The sequence below is a fragment of the Phycodurus eques genome, chromosome 17 (genome assembly GCF_024500275.1).
Source record: "Phycodurus eques isolate BA_2022a chromosome 17, UOR_Pequ_1.1, whole genome shotgun sequence".
Lineage (NCBI taxonomy): Eukaryota > Metazoa > Chordata > Actinopteri > Syngnathiformes > Syngnathidae > Phycodurus > Phycodurus eques.
In genome coordinates, this window is record NC_084541.1 from 17,869,188 (window position 1) to 17,889,965 (window position 20,778).

Here is a 20,778-nt window from a genome sequence, read left to right on the forward strand (position 1 = left end):
TTCTCCTCACTAGGGTCGCGGGCGTGCTGGAGCCTATCCCAGCTATCTTCGGGCGGGAGGCGGGGTACACCCTGAACCGGTCGCCAGCCAATCGCAGGGCACATAGAAACAAACAACCATTCGCACTCACATTCACAACTAGAGTCTTCAATCAACCTACTCGGAGAAAACACAAAACCATTAAAATACAAAAAAAAAAAAAGATAAAAAAATTAAAGATATCGGTTTTCAAATATAGGGAATAAAATGAAGATACCTGAAAAATCTATAGTAACAAAGGATGTGAACTTGTGTGCATAGGTTGTCGCTTTATGAAGTTCAGTCCATTGACTTGCATAAGATCACAGGCCAGATTTCTGTTAAACCACTGAAACAAAATCTCCATTTAAGTGTTAATCAACAACTTATTTATACAAAAAATAGACTGAATAAATAACTCTGACATGTATAATACAGTACATTATACCCATTATGAATACTGTTAAATGCTCCACTTTAGTCATGTGTTAACAACCTGTTTATACAAAAACAAATGCAATACATATATCATTCAATTAATACCTATGTGAAAAACATTACAATATTTTGTGTGAATGTCTACACAAACAGTGCAAATAATGAACATTGTTGGACACTTCGTTGATATTTTATTGACCCAATGAGTTTTTTTGGATAAATTAATGACCAGAGAATGCATAAACTGTTTAATTAAAAACAATAAAATTATATATATATATATATATATATATATAGATCCCCCAAGCGTGTTCAGTGACAGGAAGCTTTAGTGGACAACAATTTATGGTCATATATTAATCAAATAATATTTACACTGGCTCTTAATGATGACCAACACCTTTTGAGTCTTATTTCTTCTGATTGGAAGCTTCCAGATGACTAGCCCCGGCCGGCCATACTGTTTTTTTTTTTTTGTGAAAACATCCAAAGCGGAACGCTCCAAAAACCCAAACAATTCTGGAGTTCTACTCAAAACGCGCCTCTCAATCGGTTTTACTCCATATTTCGCTTTTACTTTGGATTTTTTCTTGACATACAAAAAACCTTGATGACTAACTTAACTCTTTACCATTACATCTCACGCATCTTCAAATGGTGAGTAATTTTTACTTCATTTTAGTACATTTTAGTACTCATTAACTGTCAGCCATTTTCCAAGATTTCCCCATATTGCAGGCCGTTTTATAGCATTTTGACTGATTTTTCAAAGCCCACATAATATAGCAGTGAACCTACTAAAAGAAAGACTCTCCTATCATCAGAAAAAAAGTTTCAAGCATTTTCCATTATTTATTTATCAGCAGTAGAACTTGGGTTGATTTAACCAAAACATCTGTTTATGACCAAAAATCTGACAATGTTTTATTTTTTTTTGTGACTTTGACGCTAATGTTTCAAACTATAAACCAACAAAAAAACAAGATCGAGAGGGCTTTTGATGATAAAATAATTTATTTACAGAAACAACTAGGAAACCCGGCGTGAGCAATACTGACTTACCGCATGGCTCAAGTCGAACGTCAGTGGCTTGTTTTACTTTTTTTCATCATTAACTTAATGAACTGCCTCATTTTTCCCCATGATCGCGACATGCATTTTCTACTACCTACTGCCACCCCTAACATGTCTGATGTGTTAGCATTTCTCTCCCTCATAATTGACGTGACAAGACGAGATTCCCCGCCAAATCTTTATCTTCGACTCAATAGCTGTGCTGATCAAATCCAATGCAATGCAACGCCGCCAGCTACAGGGATCTGTTAGTCAGTGATTTACAAACCTCAATTTCACAGGCAAGTGGTGCGAGACACTCCTCCACGCCTACCCGTTGTAAATCGTACTTGACGTATATATTTGTCGGTGGCACTCAATGGTTGGATTGAAATTGACGGATTTAAACGTCCACGGCAGTGAATACGTTTGTCAAGAAACAAATAAATTACGTTTCTAATGGGTTTTGAAATGAAAACCCATTTTGGATGGTGTTTCACTTTGGAGGTTCCACTGCATCAAAACACACACACACACACACACACACCGTGTACTACTTACCTGTGGACATGGGGAAAAAAAATAAATGAAATTTGTAAGAATAAAACCCACGTCGTATGCATTTCTTCACTGAACCTCTGCATATTAAAAAAAAAAAAAAAAAACTTGAGACAAAGCATCTTTGCCTTTTGGATTGGATTCTTGTGCAACAATTCCATGAATTCCTTAATCTCATGTCTTTGTTGTGGGGTGCAAAAACAGGGGTTCTCAAACCTTTTGGATTACAGGGGACACATTTCTCCCAAGCCTCTCGTAATCCTAATGCCAATTAAACATAACTACCGTATGTACCCCTAAATGCTGGGGGGAAAAGTCTTCAATGTTACGATAACAATCGTTTAAAAGAAATAAGTTGTATTGTAAAGAGAATAAAGTAATTCAAGAAAAAAAAAAAGTGTAATCTTCACAAGAAAGATGTATTTTGTCAGGATGAAAAATTGTAACTTTACGGAAATAGTCATATTTTTCCAAGATAAAGTCGTAATATTAAGAAAGTCAAGTCAATGGTCAACGAAGTGAAGTCTCGTAATATTATGCATTTTATTCTGGAAAAGTCACCATCTCCAAAAATGACTATATTTTATTCTTGAAAAAAAAGTCTGGTTCTTTATTCTTACAGAGAGAGATCAGATTGATGTGATGTCACAATCATATCAGAACTTTGAATTGGCCCAAAGCTATGGTACGGAGGAGTAATTGGTTTATTCTGTTAATTTTATAAATTGATAAATTATACGAGAAACGACAATTTATTGCAAATTATTATGTGTGCCCCTGAGATCTAGACTTCAGTTTGACAACCCCTGTTGTAAAAAAAATTACACAGAATAGGCGGGACAACCAACATGTGAGATGGACAATTACAGACCAATCTTGGGGGGGAGGGGGAAGCTTCCAAGTTGTTACCTGGTAAGGAAAAAGTGCTTGGAGACCACGACAAACCTTTTTGTTGGTGTTTAAAGCTAATTAGACACGGTCATATCTACAGTAGGAACAAGACATCCACAGGCAAGATGGGACTTCCCCACCCTCATCCATCCATATGTACATTTGTCATGTTTTTAGTAGTGTTCTTCATCACGATTCCACAATTGAATGGACTCAAAAAGGCCGCTGCTCCTTCCTACCTGCCTTCCCTTCTTCTGTGATGGTTATGAGGAGGAGGAGGATCAATAATGTTATAGGGATGGAGAAAGAAGGAAGGAGGCACTTTTCCCCACAGGCACCCTATCATGTATCTGGAAGCTGGTTGATGTCAGTCAAGTTGGTGTCGTTGAGAATAAGTCTGATTCGCTCCAAAGAGTCCGCCTGCCGTATCCGCTCCAGCTGCACCTGTCGACAAAACAGCAGCCGACTAGAGAATGGAATTTGTGTAGAAACTGCATATGAAAGCTGAAGCTGCACTGAAATGTTGTCGAATTTAATAATTGAATTGTAGAATGTGAGACTGATGGTTGGAATTCGATCGAGAAGTGTTATAGTAGAAGGTAAATATCTACATTTTGGGAATGTTCTCAATGAGTTCTATTGCAAAAGCCAACAAAGGTAATTTAGACAAAAATAGACCTTGCTAATTGCCTATGATTGTATCATTTGATGTTGCATTTCCTAACTCTGCAAAAACTCCAATGGAAAACAAATTGAAAATCAAGGTTTTATTTCAGAAACTGACAAATTCCATACGCATTTTATTGCAGGGAGCGAAATCACCTTTAAAGTCCACATGTATGTCGGCACGTTTGCCCTCAAACATGTCTGCGCCCATGACTTCTTTATTAACTCGCTGCTAATATAGTTTCCATTGTGCTTGAAAGTAAGTGGGTGTAAAATATGATCATTCTCAACTGTATTGACTGTATTGACTGTGGTTAATTGCGTCCTCCGCTGAAGAGGACCGAGGTGAGGAGCATATCAATGTGCCGCAAATGAAGCAAATGGACATTCAGTGTGTAAAAAAATAACTCCCGCAAACAAACTCCTGTGAGTAACATGAGGCCAAAGTGGGAATTTTTGTCCTGAATATTGTGAATCTATTGAAATTAGAATAGTTAGAAACATATCACACAATCAACCCTTTAGATCAAGTACATTTGTCTTCTTAAAAAAAAGAAAGAAAAAAAAACGGTGAAGAGTAAGTAGGGAACTAATTGTTACCTGAAGTGTCTGCGAAAGCTTGACAAAGTCCTTCTGGACCTGCTCACTGACGTCCAGCTCCGTTTGCAAGCGCTGGGCTTTGTCTTTCTCTTCCAACACCTGACTCTCTAGCGCACGCTACAGTACACACACATGCAGAGTGGGAGAAATACATTAAAACGAGGAAAAATGAGAAATATACGGAATAAATGAGAATGCATGATATGCTGCTACGTCTCCAATTCTAAATGAGATTTCATGAAGTGCTGCTTGTCTCCAACACTTAAAATGAGGGCATGATAGGGTGCCAGTTCGCCAACTCCAAACAAGAGTGCATGTTATGCTGCTATTCTGCCAGTACTAAGCAAGAGTGTATGATAGGCTGCTGTACATTTCATACTAAATGACAGCGCATGACATGCTGCTATGCTACTAATACTAAATGAGAGTGCATTGTAGACTTTTACATCTCTAATATCGAATGAGAGTGCATGATATGTTGCTTAGTCTCCAATACTAAACCTAATTGCATTGTGGGCTGTTGTACATGCCATCTGTTATGCCAGAATACTAAACGAGAGTGCATAACATGCTGGTATGCCTGCAACACTTAAGAGGGTATGATAGGCTGCCGTGTCTCCAATTCTAAACAAGGGTGCATGATATGTTGCTATTACGCCAGGATTAAATAAGAGAATGACAGGCTGCTGTGCATTCCATACTAAATGACAGTGCATGATATGCTGCTTTGCCACTAATACTAAATGAGTGCATTGTAGGCTGCTAAACTTCTAATATTAAATGAGAGCGCATGCTATGCTGCAGCGAGAGTGCTGCTCTACCTCCAATACTGTAACATTTTTGTGTATAAAAACCACCTTGGTTGTGTTGAGCTCTTTTAGCTGCTGCTCCAGACTGATCCTCAAGGACTGGATGCTTTCCAGTGTCTCCATCTTTTGTGATAAAATGCTCTGCAACTACACACACAACCGTACAGTACAATAACAATGGGTAAACATATTCAGAGAGTTAAATATGGAAAGCCCTTTGAGCATTCATTCCAAATCTTTGACGTCCAGCTTCAGGTCCATGCACTAGTACGTTCTGTGTCCTCACTTGAGAGACAATTCAGAGCGCTAGTAGGACAACTTTGTCTTACTAGTAAAAAATCTTCCCAATACAAGTGGCACATTCAGCTTACTAGTTTGCAATTAAACTTTACTAGTAAACTACTGTGCTGCACTAGTAACATTAATAGGCATGTGTCATGCACTAGTAGCTTCCTCATCAAGGACATCAAATAAATTCTCAAAGAGCTTTATGGAAAGCCATTTGAGTATTTATTAGATATCCATCTTAAGATCCTTGTACTAGTACGCTCTTTTACCTCACTAGTACAACAATTCAGCGCACTAGTAGAATGATTGTGTCTTACTAGTAATGTTTATTCCACGACTAATGCCATTTTTTGCTTACTAGTACAACCTAAAGCTGAATATCGAATACATGCTCAAACGGCATTATTTTATACAATTACTCAATTAATCAAGGCGCTAATCAGTAAAATATTTAATTCTAAAAATATTTGATAGATGAAGCCCTAGTACGCACTTTGTCCTGTGGAACAACTAGGCCGCACTAGTAATGTTTTTTTCCATTACTGCCTTCCTCTACTGTATAACAATTATGCAGACAAGTAGGACAACTTTGGCAAAATTGTAGGGCAACTACTACTAGTGACATTATAAAATGCTACACGTTAACATCTAGCGCTTCACTCGCAGTACTACTCTACCTCTTTATGCCCAAAGTGTGATTTGATCCACGAACCTGCTCCTTCTCTGCCTTTATCCGTTCCAGTTCCGTCTTCAAACTGGAGAAGGAAGCTGTTTGAGAAGAGACAGTATGACAAGATCACAGGAATATGAAAAGCCCCCCAAAAATAATGACTCATCCTGGTGTCAACACGCTGGTATGATTAATCCGTGAATAATGCCACGAAAAAACACGTTTCTAACACTAAACGCTCCCAACCCAACAAAATGGACGAGCTTCATCTTCTGTTAAAGACCAGTAAAGACTTCGGACGTTCCGCGGCCATGTGCTTCACGGAGACCTGGCTTTGCGACGCTGTACCCGATGGCGACGCTGTACCCGATGGCGCCGTCATGCTTCCCGGCGTCAACATTCATCGAGCAGACCGCGACATCGGGGAAAACAAAAGGGCGGCGGGATATGCCTCCATATCAACGAAAAATGGTGTACGGACGTCACGGTGCTCAGCACACACTGCAGCCCGCATTTGGAGTCGCTATTCTTAAACTGTAAACCATTCTACTCGCCACGTGAGTTTGCATCGTTCATACTGGCTGGAGTCTATATTACGCCTCAAGCTAACACGAACGCCGCATTGCTAACGCTCGCCGAACAAGTCAACGAAATTGAAAAAAAAAAAACACCCGGACTCAGCCCTCATTATTCTCGGGGACTTTAACAAAGCTAAACTCAACCACGAACTCCCTAAATACAAGCAGCACATCGACTGTCCTACCAGGGAAAATAATACTTTAGACCACTGCTACACGACGGTAAAAAACGCATACCGTGCTATACCTCGTGCAGCCCTGGGCTTGTCTGATCACTGCTTAATTCACTTAATACCGACGTACAGGCAAGAACTTCAATGTGCGAAGCCTACAGTGAAAACAGTCAAAAAGTGGACCAATGAAGCCAAGATGGAACTTCAAAGCTGTTTAGACTGCACAGACTGGAGTGTCTTTGAAAATTCAGTTGGCAACCTGGATGAATATACGGACACTGTCACATCCTATATCAGTTTCTGTGAAGAGGTTTGTGTACCAACAAAATCATTTTGCACATTCAACAACAACAAGCCGTGGTTCACTGCTAAACTTAAGCAGCTTCGCCAAGCTAAGGAGGACCCATATCAGAGCGGGGACAGGGCCCTGTATAATCGAGCTAGAAACCAGCTGACTCAAGAAATGAACATTGCAAAGAGGATCTATGCAGCAAAGTTGGAAAAACAGTTTAGCGCAAACGACTCTAAATCAGTCTGGCATGCATTCCAATCGCTGACTAATTACAAGTGACGATCCCCCCGAGCTGAGAACAATAGCACACTAGCCAACGACTTGAATAGCTTCTACTGCAGATTTGAAAAGGACCTTCTACTGCAGATTTTGAAAAGGACAGCAGCAACATCACACACCCACCCGGCCGCACCCACGACCACAACCACACCTCTGACCTCTGCGTTAACCATCCATGAACAGGATGTGAGACGCATCTTCAAACAACAGAAGATTAACAAAGCGGCAGGCCCGGACCATGTGTCCCCATCCTGCCTCAAAGTCTGCGCGGACCAGCTCGCTCCAGTCTTCACTCAGATCTTCGGAAATGTGCGAAGTTCCATCCTGTTTCAAACGCTCCACCATCATTCCAGTCCCCAAGAAACCTGCAATCTCTCGTCTGAATGACTACAGGCCTGTCGCTTTGACATCTGTGGTCATGAAGTCCTTTGAACGTCTCGTGCTGGACCACTTCAAGAGTGTCACAGGTCCCCTGCTGGACCCCCTGCAGTTCGCCTACCAAGCGAACAGGTCTGCGGATGATGCAGTCAACATGGGACTGCACTTCATCCTAGAACACCTCGACAGTGCAGGGACCTACGTGAGGATGTTGTACTAGAGCGGCTCCAACTACCGGAGACAAATTCCTTGTGTGTTTTGGACATACTTGGCAAATAAAGATGATTCTGATTCTGATAAGAAAAACGATAAATAGCTCAGTCCCAATAGACAGTGACTCTTTGTTGCTATTATTAAACAACAGGGCATGTTGGGTCATGCGAGCAGCAAACCAAAACAGCAAATACAAGAGCTGATCATCAAAACGCCATAAAGATTACTAGAGAATGCAATTTCTGCATTCATAACTCTTAAGTGAGACTAATTATCTTACTTATCAAGAGGCGTACCAAATGTTCAGTCCAGAGTTAATTGAAAAAAGGGCTGGGCGAGTCTTCGATTTTATTTCCCATTTATAGAATGCAAACGCAGCGATTTATCCACGCTGGAATCAGCAAGTTAATGCTGTGAAAAAAACATCCTGGAAAAGAGTTTCTCAGCCTATGTGGTATCAGGAGAAATAAAGCAAATCACAGAAGAGGGGGAAAAAAACCTGTTCAGAAGAAGCGGGGGGGGGGGGGAGTCCAACATAAATCAATAAAAAGTGACAAAATCATTAAAAAATTAGTCTTCAAACCAAACTTATTTTGAATAAGGGGGGACATTTTAAAAAAAAATTTAAATAAGAAATTGGATTTCTGTGAAAAAAAAATCACAGACTTTATTTTAAGGGCATATCGTCAAGCTGTAGTTGACTTGATGCTGTGAGTACAAAGTTAATTAATAATTTAATATATATATATATATATATATATATATATATATATATATATATATAAAGTGACACACTCACACGTACTAATGTACACTCACACTCAATCACTCATGCGCACATACACACTCGCATACACACATACACACACACATCTGCACACTCATTTACACTCTTTGTCTCACGCTCACACGTAGTCGTGCACTCGCACTCACTTACTCATGGACACTGAGGCGTACATGCACACAGTAACTCACTCACACAAGCATACTCGTACTCACTCCAACATGCGTCATGTCATGCCTTCCAGGCTCTCTTAAGTGAGAATGGAGAACAAACAAAAGAAAAACCAGAAAAGGATGTAAACACGGTGTGGAGAATTTCTGCCTGTGGGCCTCTTGCGTTGCCGAGTAACGCTAAAGTGTGGAGGTGCGTAGGAGTCTCACCGATCTCCTCCTTGCAGCCCTCGATCTCCATCTGCAGGGTGTCCTCCAGGTTCTCCTTGAGGCACTGCTCCGCTTGGATCTGCTCCTTGAGGAAAAGGATTTCCGCCTTCAGCTTCTCCTCCACGTGCTCCGCAGACGTCCGCAATGCCACCGTGTCCTCGCGCAGCTGAAACACCGTCGCCTGGAGCTCCTGAGCAGACCAAGAACATATATGACGATGAGAATTATTGACAACATTTGTACACTACACAGTGAACCCCTATGTAAACACCCAAATTTTCAATCAAACCGCATGGTAACAAAAGTCTGCAAGCTTAATGCTAAGATATAAGGGGAAATGCTATAGATGGGCGAATGGAAATGAGGATAGATGTTACAGTAATTATAAACCTTCAAACAACTGCTACTTTAACACGCGGAGCAGAAATAAAAACAGAGCATAAAACAGTGCTCACAGGTAAACAGTGGTACCTTGATATAAGAGTTGAATTTGTACACTTGTATTGAAAATCATCTTTCCTCATTGAAATGAGTGGAAATGCCATTAATCAGTTCCGGCCTTCCCCGACAATATTAGATCCCAAATACTAGAAAAAGATGGATTGGCGAAATACGAGACCATAATATTGTAATTTATAAAAACATAAAATAAATATAATGTTAAGAATTAAACAATCTGCAATATTATAATAAGCAAATGTTTGCATTACGCGGTGGTATGTAGATTTTTTTTTAATCTGTTTTGGAATGAGGCTGTAACATGATCAAATATGGGAAAAGTGTAGTGATGAGAATACTTTCCAAATGATTCACATCACTTCACTTTTAGAGACCTTTAGAATTTTGAGGGGGAAAACAAATTTGATTAATACATTGTTCTTGTCTCACACTTTCACAATGCTGATGCAAACTGCGGCAGTAACGTGGGAGGCAGTCAACAGTATCAGTAGTTCAGTTGTGATTTCATCAGGATGTTACTGTGCAGCTTGCCTGAGTTGAAAATAGCATCCAAGGTGCCTCCTCCACAAAAATACAGGCCCGCAATATTGGGGGGGGGAAAAAAAATGTGTGAAAGTGTTATCTACTGTACAAAAATTATTAGCACAGTGGGATTTTGAAGTCATCATTTCTTATGGTCTTTTACAGTCCGACTTTAGAGTTGGGTGCCTTCAGTGTAGTAGCACATTGTGCCACAATATGCCAAGCAGGACTGAGGTTTACTGGAAGACATTCGGTGTAATTAAGAGCAAGACGACGAGGCAGTGAGGGTCCCCAACGCGTTTTTAGGAATCCCCCACACCCATGTTCTGGGCGGGACACGCCACGTTGCAACATGATCGGCTCCTGCATCGTGGGAAGAGCAGGCTAACACAGATGTAACAGATGTAAGATGACCGTTCCAAATATATTACATAGGTAATGTGGAGCACGTACTTCCACAGTGTCGGGCATGGTGAAGCCCTCTTGCTGCAGCAGTTCTGTGTGCAGACGGTGTTTTCCCTGCAGGCTCTCGTTGTCCCGCTGTAGTCGGCTCAGCTTGTCGGCCACTTGCTCCCGTGACTGCACCAGCACACCCTTAAAACCAAAAGAAAATATTAGGAATGCCTCCTAGTCTCGGTGTGATGCCGTGACCACTGCTAACCATCTGTGCCTGCGTGTTCCTCTTAGCTTCACTGAAGGCCTCCTGGAGCGTGCCGAGCAGCATTTCCGACTCCTGCACTCGCTGGATGAGAGCGGACACCTGCCGCACAAAACATAAATTATGTTTGTCACGGCAAAATATTAGACAACTCTACTCCCAATTTACCATTGAGCTTCAAATTCTGGAGGTTCCACGTGTTTTTTCATTATAAGTAAACAGAGGAACCTACAGAAGTTGAAGAGTATTTAACGAACACCCTTATGAGAAGAACAATTTACAGTTCAACCAAAATGTTCTGGGAAAATGTGGCTCACTTTATATCAGCGGAACTATGCGATTTCTCCCAGCTAATCAATAGTGTTCAACTTTTGGAGGTTCCACTTATTTATTACCATATGCAAATATTTATTACTAGACAAGTTCAACCTCCAAAAGTTGAACACCCTTAAAGTCAAACATTTTCCAGTTCAACCAAACTGTTCTGCAAAAATATGAATTTACCTTAGCAGCAGTTTCCTCGTTCCCCAGCTTGACGGAATCTTCCAGACTTTGCTTCTCCGTCACGGTCCTCTCCAGGTGATCGTTGGCCTGACGCAACATCGCCTGCAGTTTCTTCAGCTGCGGACCAAGCCGGAAAGCTTCCCCGTCAACACTTTACGAGTCAAACTGACCGAAGCGTACGATATATACGACGGCGGGAAGGGGGGACCTGATCTCGTATGTCGGCCTCCTGTCCCTGGATGGCCTGCAGCTGCTTCTCGTAGTTGGAGCACATGTCGCAGCGGCGACCCAGCTTCCTGCCCGCGTTCTTCACCTGAGGATGCGAACAAACCCACGTGGGCCACAACATTAGGGACCCCTAATGAGGTCCAATAAAAGAGCTCTAAGAAATGCTGTCAACTCTTAGCGGTGGATCACACGGCTCATGCGTCGATGAAGAACGCAGCAACAGCATGTACAGACAATATCACAATAATCACAGTCATATATTCTTTAGTCTCTGCGTAGAATGTCTAATATTAGTGCTGCACTGATGAGCCGGGGAGGAGCCACTTGCATGTGAGGCAGCATCCAATCATATTGCAGCAGGGCACCACCGGCCTCAAACCCAAGTGGGATTCATTTTAACACCTAACTCCTCTCCAGCTCATCAGTACAGCACAAATATTACTCATTCTACCCAGGGTATAAAGAATATATGACTGAGTGCAGTGATGTTGTCTGTGTACATGTCGTATGCAGTGATGCAGCAGCCAGTCATATTGTGGCAGGGCATGTCTTGCCTAGAAAGTGGGATTTCTAATCACTGCTTAGCAACAGTATATCCCTCCGTCTGTCTTATACTGCCCCCAGGTGGCTAATGCCACAAGGAGCATTCAATTGATGAGGTATGACAAAAACTGTTTAAATCTTAACATTCTATTTACCAGGTAATCATGTTATTATATAATGTATTTAGCCGGCACGGTGGGCGACTGGTTAGCACATCTGCCTCACAGTTCTGGGGACCGGGGTTCAAATCCCGGCCACGCCTGTGTGGAGTTTGCATGTTCTCCCTGTGCGTGGGTGGGTTTTCTCCGGGCACTCCGGTTTCCTACCACATCCCAAAAACATTTGTGGTAGGTTGATTGAAGACTCTGAATTGCCCGTATGTGTGAATGTGAGTGCGTATGGTTGTTTGTTTCTATGTGCCCTGCGATTGGCTGGCGACCGGTTCAGGGTGTACCCCGATGGACAGAATGTATTTATAAAGTACAATATTATAGTGTTATTTTTCCTCATTAAAATACCCCCAAAAAATTTTTTGTTGGGGGGGTTGGAACGGATTTATGAAATTTCGATTAATTTCAATGGGGCAATTATTTGAGATTCAAGTGTTTTGAGTAACAAGTGTGGTCACAAAAAAAATTTAAGCTCGTATCTCAAGGCACCATTTTTTAAAACATTAAAAAAAAAAAAAAAAAAAAAAAAATTTCACTATTCTTTCCCTATTACTGTACCTCCTGTTGCAGCAGGTTCCATTCGCTGTCGCTGACCAGTCGGTAGCCCACCGGGGGTAAGTAGGCGGTGTCGGGGGCTTGCGAGATGCTGGACAGCAGCGACGCCGTCTCCTCCTGCTCAGGCGTCATGGCTTTAATGGCCTTCTCCTGGTCTTTGGTGAGCAGGAAGTGACTGGCCGTCAGCTTGATCGAGCTGACGGACCAACCCTCGCCCAAGCTGGAGTCCGCCACGCCGCAGTCGGCCCCCACCAGGGGCCCAAATTCCGACTCGTCCAAGTGGCCGGCTGACTTGGCCTTGTGGTTCAGACCCTGCTGGACGGACAGGGAGGAGCCCAGGCTGTCCGTGGACTGGACTCTCCGCAGGTTCTCCTTGTAGAGATCAGACTGGCCGCCCGTCACCACGTCGGCGTCCAGGGAGTGCATGGAGCCGTGGGCGCTGTGGTTGGTCGGCGGCTAGGGAGGACAAAGCCAAATAGTAGGACAAAAGAAACCTTCAACAATAATACAAATACAATTTAACTTCCCAAATCTAACATCGCAAGAATGAAGCTATAATATCACGACCTTTTGTAATATTACAACAATGTCTTACAATTTCGTTTCTTGAAATATTCCGACTGACATTATGACCTGCTAATTGTTGGAACTTCACAATGTAACTTCATCAGAATAAAGTTACAATATTACAACTTCGTAACATTGTGATAAAGTCACAATATTGTAGCTTTTTCTTCGACTATTACCACTAACATTGTGACCAATTAACAACAACATCACAAAAATAGTCATAATTTGAAATGTACTTTTAATCCTACATGAAAAGAGCCATATTACAAATGTGTTTCTGTAATACAGTGAACCCCTACTATTTGTGGCAGATCGGGATCGAGCCCTGCTGAAAAACGTGGATGATATTTGTAACTGATGACTCTTCAAATATTTGCCTATAAATGCTAGAAGATGGCAGGAAAGCACTATCTAAATGTAACTCCTCAACTCACTTTAACATAGTTCCCTGTCGCCAAGATGCCACAAGATGGCGGCAAAGAAGGAAAAAAAAAAGTCATAGTAATAATACTACTAATTTTTTTAATCTTGGAAAATTGGAATTTTATTCCCAGAAAATTCCAATTTAATTTTTGTAATTTTCACATCAAAAAGACTAAAGTGATGCTATTACCAGAAGTGTTTCTACCCAAAAAAATGTAAGGGAAGACATGTATATCGCGAGGCTACGTCATTTTTTAACAGTTTCAGAAAACATGCTGTTTGACTATTACATTACTCCAAGGGAATATTGAATGACGTCAGACCGTAACGGCCTGGCGGTCTCTCCGAGGGACGCATCTCATTACGTGAGGGCCGTACCTCCTCGATGCTCAGCCCCAGGAAAATATCCTCCAAAGGCTCCGTGTTGTCTGCGCCATCTTCCTCGTGCAGATCCTTCACTTGGCTCAACTGCTCCTTCTCGTCCTCCTCCTGGAAGCCAAAAGAAATATGTCAACCAACAGCAAGAGACTGGACATGATTACCAGCTAATACAGGAATTATGCTCAGTGTGAACTGTGTTATAAATGTATTTTAAAAAGTTGCAATGTTATTAGAATAAAGTCAGAATATTACAACTTCCTCCTGGTAATATTAACTGTTCAAGTCGTAATGTTACAAGAATAAAGTTGCAATATTACGAGTGCTTGAAATTAGTGAGGACTATGCTAAAATGCATTCCCTATTAAGAGCCAACCTTCAATTTGGTAAATTCATGGTTTTATGCTCCTTGTTACGTGTTCCAGCTAAGAGAACCTAAAAAGGTGATGTTTAATGTTCATTTATCCATTTCTCATTAGTCATTTATTTCATGTTGTTTTCTGAATGCTAATCTATAATTAACACCGCAGTTACTGCTCATTCCCTACTCCCTTATCACTATATAGGGATTTTTAGTGGACATTTTAGGGAACTATCTAGGTCCGCGATGTAAAAATTCACCTGGTCTTTCTTCTTCATCTCCTCCACCTGCCGCAGCTGCTCGGAGGAGAGCACGCTCTCGATCCTCTGCATGTCCCTCATGAGGAGGCGCTGAGACTCCAGGAACTGGTCGTTGGCTCGCTGCCACGTGTGCTTCAGCTGGTTGTGCTGCTGCCGCTCCAGCTCCAGTTTGTAACACACTGGACGCAACCAAAATGTGTTTAAAAAAAGAAAAAAGCAAGCAAGGGGAGACTATGGTTCAACTCTTGAATTATTACATGCCAATATTATGACTTTATTCTTTTTAACAGCTGATATTTCAACTTTATTGTTGCAGAATTTGAACTTTAATCTTGTAAAATTGAGATTTTTTTTCCCCCTTGTAAAATCACAACTTTTTTTCTCGTAAAATTAACATTTTCTTGTAATATTAGAACATTTATTCTTCTCATATGAGAAATTGATTCTTGTATTAATACGACTTTGTTCTTGTAAAATTTCAATTTTGTTCTCATAACATTTTGTGTTTTATCGTGTACTATAACTTTATTCAAGCAAAATTAAGATTTTTGTAATATTACAACTGATTTACTGGGAATATTACGAGTATGATTCTAATATTACAACTATATTTTTAGAGAATCAAGATTAGTTTTCTTGTAAAATAAAGATTTATTTTCCTCGTAAAAAATAAATTCTCGTAATACTTCAATGGTGTTCTTATATGTTACTACCTTATTGTTTTCCTGGTAATAGTCCTACTTTATTCTCATTACATTAAGCCTTTTTACTTTACTATTCCAACTTTTCTCCACTAACTTTGAATTTTCTTCCTCGCAATTTTGGTGTGATGATAACCATACAACAGGAAATGGGACTTACGGCGACATAGGCAAAGGGTCTGGCTGCTTGATGTGATTCGAACAATTTATAAAAAAAAAAAAAAAAAAAATAAAAAAAAAAAAAACACCTATTACGTACACAAAGTTTTTGACTTGATGGGTAAGTACCTTCGTGAAGTTCCCTGCGTAGCTTCTCAGCATCCTCCTGCAGGACGGATTTCTGTGTGTTGAGCACAGCCACGTACATTTCCAAGTCGGTGCGACACGACTTCTCTGCCTCCAGAACGTGATTGAGCTCCTTCACCTGTCAAAGGACATGATTTTATTTCATTCATGTATTTATTGCAGGATTGACAAAAGGTAGTCATCAGTCAGCCTGAATCAATTTTTTTCCGGGCAATATTCCAATTTTATTCTTGTAAAATGATGACTTTTTTTGTTACACGATGACTTCATTTCGTTCAATAAAAACATTTCTCGAGACATAAAGTCCCAATGATGATAGTCTTACTACTTTTTGTTGTAATATTAAAAAATGTTAGTTGTATTACATGTTCAATAAAGTTATTCTTTGAATATTTCAACATTTTGACTGTAAAAAGGTACCTTAGACGCCTCAAGTTCCTTGACCCTGTCCTCGGCCGTGGACAGCTTGGCTTTGAGCGTCCCGATCTCCTGCTCCATGGGCATCACCACCGAGCGGAGCTTCTCCGCGTCCTCCTGAGCCTTTGAATAAGGTTTTCATAAAGTAACGGATTACAGTCACATTTTTGTAGTTTTTGTAGTCCTTAACCAGTGCCATTGACAGTTATGCAGGCCAAATATGGCAATATGGCAAATAGGCTGGCAGTGAATGAGTCCGGTGCATATAGTGCTCAAGTTGTTGTTTTATTTTGTCTTTTTACATGACATGAGTGGTCGTTTTGATAAAGATGAGCACGATGCGTACCTTTTTCATATCGTCCTCCAGGTTTTGCTCCTCCTGGCCCTCGGTGAGCCGCCGCCGGAGGTCTCCCACCTCCCTCTCCATGGCATCGCGGTACTGGCCCCACTGGGCTCGCTCCTGCTCCAGACGCTGGTGGAACTGGACCTCGTACTCGCGAACCGTTTCTGAGGGGGGCCGTGAGGCACGTATTACAAAATGGGGATCATTATACGAGGGTACATGGACTCAATAATAAATGTCTATAATAGTATATGACCATACAAAGTCTTGAAGTTCAGATAATGAAGTTGTGATATGACAAGAATAACGTTTTAATGTTACATGAACATTTTTCTATAACGTGAATATCTTGAGAAATTTGAAATTATAGCTTTTTAAGAGTCTTATAAGAGGCTTATTTTCAAATGATCAAATTCTCTTGAGAATCAAGTAGTATGACAACTTTATTCTCAACGTACCTTTCATGATGGCCTGCAGCGAGGCCACCTCCTCCTGCCACTGGCCACGGACCTGGTCGATGGCCTCCTGCTTTGTGTTCTCCGACACGGTGGCCACCGCTTTGATGGTCTCGATCTCGGAGCAGGCCTGGGCCAGCTGGGCCTGGACGGAGCTCATCTCGGCCTGCGCCGACTCAAGCGCCGACGACTGCCTCTTCAGATCCTCTGGATTACAGGGAAACGGATGGCAAATGAAAAAAATAAAACATACCGGTTGGTCTCTCGGTTTTAGATAAAAGTACAACATTTACTAGTTATTATTATAGGAATATAGTATCTATTACACATGTAACGATATCTTTATCTCATGGTTCCATTTTATCATGGTATTAATCTCACGGTACGATAATTCTCGCGATAGCGTGGGAGAGCTCATGGTATTGCAATAAGACCCACAGTATTGCAGGAAGGTTCACAGTACAGTTGTGGAGAAGAAACAAGACCTCTCTTTTTCTTGCTGGCCGAGTCCTTCTCGATGGACTTTAGTAGTTTCTGTACGTTTTCCCGCAGGTTTTTTTTTTTTTTTTTTTTTTTTTAAAGACATCGATATTACCCTGCACGTCTGTACCCATCCATCCAATGTTCACATTCGTGTACCTCCAAAGATACTATTACTGCTGCAGCAATAATCATGCTATCATGATATGCAAAAACAAAAATAAACATTGAGAAATTGTCGGGTCACCAATTTGTCATTTTTTTTAATTTATAACATTAAAAAGTGGATACTACTACAACTTCTAGTAGTTATGATTAATACTACTTTTTATTTGTAATAGCAATAATACAAACTCCTCATTTAATGTGGAACTCGTGGGCAGCTCCAATGATTGATCCATTTTGCGGAAAAGTTGCTCTTATTGGATGAAATTGCAAACTCCTGCATAATTCCCAGGGATTGGTTGGATTTGCGTGATTTGTTGCGCCAACGACATTGCGAATTTCAGGACGGGTTGGTATACGACAGTGGGACGCCCTCTTACCCTCTTTGGCCAAATAGAGCTCTTTGAACTTTGCTCTCTTCTGGTTGAACTCAGCCTCCAGCTGCTGCTTGATTTTGCCGAACTCGGCCCTCTCCCGCTCCAGAGTGTCCACCCGCTGCTGGAGCTCATCTGAAAGCGCACAAGAAAGCGTCAAGATCTGATATAATCTCAGAAGAAGGAAAGGTGCACATCGTCCAACAATTTTGTCTCAGTGCTGGTTATACGGAACAAGGACAGAAAAAAATACGGGAAAATATTTATTTGAACTTTTTGGAAGTCATAAATGAGGGGAATATTTTGATATTGAAATGGTTTGAATCAGTCAAGAAATTTGAAAGCAAGATGTTGTGAGGTAAAATGTTGATCCATTTGGAAATGTGGAATAAAGCTGAGCTGTACAGTTTGAAGTTGAAATGGTTTCAACCGGTTGTATTAGTTGTAAAATATGGCCGGATGAGTTCAATTTGAATTTTGGAACAGGTCACCTTTCTTTCCAATAGACAAGGGAAATGTATTTAAATAGTGCATTTCATACACAAGATAACTCAATGTGCATTACATGAATAGAAGCATTTTAAAACAAAGAGCAAAATACATAAAAACAAGTACAGAAAAGTAAAAAACTGATTAAAAGCATTTAAAAACAAATAACTTAAAATGATAAAAAATAAAAAAAAACGTACAATGCGAGACAGGTATCGTAAAAATAGAAAATGCTCTAAAATGCTCAATCATAAAAATGAGAAAATAACTTTTTTGAATAATGACGTAAATATTCTGAAATTCAAATGGTTTGAAAGAAGGCACCAAATATGTAAAATGCCTCAATTTGGAATTTTATTGCGAAAATATAGGGACTGTGCTAAATAGTTCTCAAGATGTGGGGATTTTGGTCATGTGAAAACTAGCGTAACTATAATAACATTAGGTGCAGAATAATATGCGTGTGCGTTACTAACAATAATAATAATAATAATAATCAGCGATAATGAGCCGCTTAAGCCCTTAACGCTCCACATTAGACACTTATTAGCAGGTTAGCACAACACGCTACGTTTAGCCACCTAAAATCAATGCATATTAATACGTTATGCAAGGCTGTCACTTATTATTTATTAACAGTTAACTTCAATATACACCCACGTAATGAAGAGTGACACGCTCTCTTCTTTGTGTGTGTGCGTGACACGTAGCCGCTAACAAGCTAATGTTGTCAAAAAAAGATGCCGAGGCCGCTAACTGGCTTCAGGGCTCAGCCAGCGTTCCAACACAAATGCGCCATAAAACAACACAAAAGCACGCAAGTAATGTTACCGCCATGCTGGGACGACGGTGGGGGTCCGGCGGCCTGTTCGGCCATGGTTTCGTGGTGGGACCTGGCGATGAGGAGTGGGACCCGAGCTAGGAGTGTCCCAAAAACCAGGCTAACAACATGACAGCTAATTGTCAAGATTGCTCCAGGGAAAAAAAAAACGCCACGTCCGGTTGAGGCTTCAAAGTAAATAGCTATACGGCGCATTTAGCCATATTGTATGCAATTAAATGAAGTTAAAGGGTGAATATAATACTGAAACACAATAAAGAGGTCATGTAAGATTATTGGTTTTCTTCCTAAAGCCCTCTTTGTTTGGTTAATTGGGCTGTTTAAGCAAACTATTGAGAGAGTTCCTTCTTTTCCTTTCAAAATAATCTTCCAATGAGAGCTTTGTAAAGCAGAACTATCAATTTATGAATTCATCTGAAATAATTCAAGAAATAATAATTAGTAATTTATTTTAAAATATTCATCAAATTAGTTCTAATACAACGTTTTATTATTTGATGTATTTTTTATTTAGTTATTTACCATCTGCAGTATTTAAAAAAAATTTAAACTTACTTTTTTAAAACAATGAATCATTTCATTATTTTTAATTAACTGTGTTTTTAATGTAAATACTATATAACATTTAAAAAATTAAAATTAAAACAATTGTGCTATAGTTTTTAATTCCATTTTTGGATTTGATGTGTTTTTCAATTGAGTTTGATTGATTGATTTATGTAATATTTTGTACTGAATACTGATTTGTGGAATACTATACAACCAGCTAAACAAGACTAAACATTCTTTATTTACAATCTTCGGTATTTTAAAAATAATGTCAATATTTGGATATTTTAAAATATTTTAAAATGTATTTTTAATGTTCTTAATACTTTTATATCTGGAAAAAGTAAAACTGAAATAATTAAAAAAAAAACATGTCATTTAAAAAAATATATATAATTATTAATCACATGAGTTTTTATTTTAATGCTTTTTATTATTAAATTTGTTTTAATTTAAATATTATTTACAATCTCCAGTCTTTTAAAAATAATGTACATTTATTTTCAAAATATAATTATAATTTCATTAGTAATTTATTTAATGTTTTAAATTAATGGGTAAAATATATTTTGAACATTTCCGTAATTATTTTATTAGTTTTTGATTTAATCTTTTTAAATTTAATGTGTTTTCCAGTGTATTTTATTGACACTTGTCAGTATTTTTAAATCATATTTTAAAATGTAGTTATCAATTCAGTTACAAAAAAAGGTAGTCGTTTTCAGTTTCACTCGTATACCAAATACTTCAGATACAAGTAATGTTTTTCGCATCCACTACTAAGAATATACCACATGATGTGTCATTGTCAATGGGAAGCTGACGGGAAGCTGCAAATTGGAGATGAAGATAAATATATACTCTTGTCCATCCACTAGGGTCGCGGGTGTGTTCGCGTAGATATGTCCATCTTCTTCTGTGCATCTTTTCCTAGTATTTCTAGACATTAAAAGCTTGAA

At 39.7% G+C, this 20,778-nt stretch overlaps 1 protein-coding gene across 1 annotated transcript; it reads right to left on the bottom strand.

The window, feature by feature from the left end:
• Positions 1–309: 309 nt before the first annotated feature.
• On the bottom strand, positions 310–19,391 carry rabep1 (rabaptin, RAB GTPase binding effector protein 1). The gene is made up of 18 exons (XM_061702987.1): positions 19,261–19,391; positions 17,947–18,075; positions 16,925–17,128; positions 16,470–16,630; positions 16,127–16,246; positions 15,689–15,824; positions 14,700–14,878; positions 14,079–14,189; positions 12,711–13,163; positions 11,420–11,524; positions 11,212–11,328; positions 10,711–10,809; positions 10,503–10,643; positions 9,069–9,258; positions 6,034–6,089; positions 5,082–5,180; positions 4,225–4,341; positions 310–3,402 (listed from the first exon to the last, which is right to left on the bottom strand). Exons 1-18 carry the CDS (start codon positions 19,304–19,306, stop codon positions 3,301–3,303), a joined length of 2,565 nt encoding a protein of 854 aa, XP_061558971.1. The 5' UTR covers positions 19,307–19,391; the 3' UTR covers positions 310–3,300.
• Between the last annotated feature and the right edge of the window lie 1,387 nt (positions 19,392–20,778).

Excerpts from the sequence above, each read along its gene's own strand:
- rabep1 (XM_061702987.1), bottom strand. The coding sequence starts at position 19,306 with ATGGCCGAACAGGCCGCCGGACCCCCACCGTCGTCCCAGCATGGCG. Across the intron at positions 15,825-16,126 it reads AGGAACTTGAGGCGTCTAAG|GTGAAGGAGCTCAATCACGT; the intron begins GTACCTTTTTAC and ends GTCCTTTGACAG. Across the intron at positions 13,164-14,078 it reads TGGGGCTGAGCATCGAGGAG|CCGCCGACCAACCACAGCGC; the intron begins GTACGGCCCTCA and ends TGTCCTCCCTAG.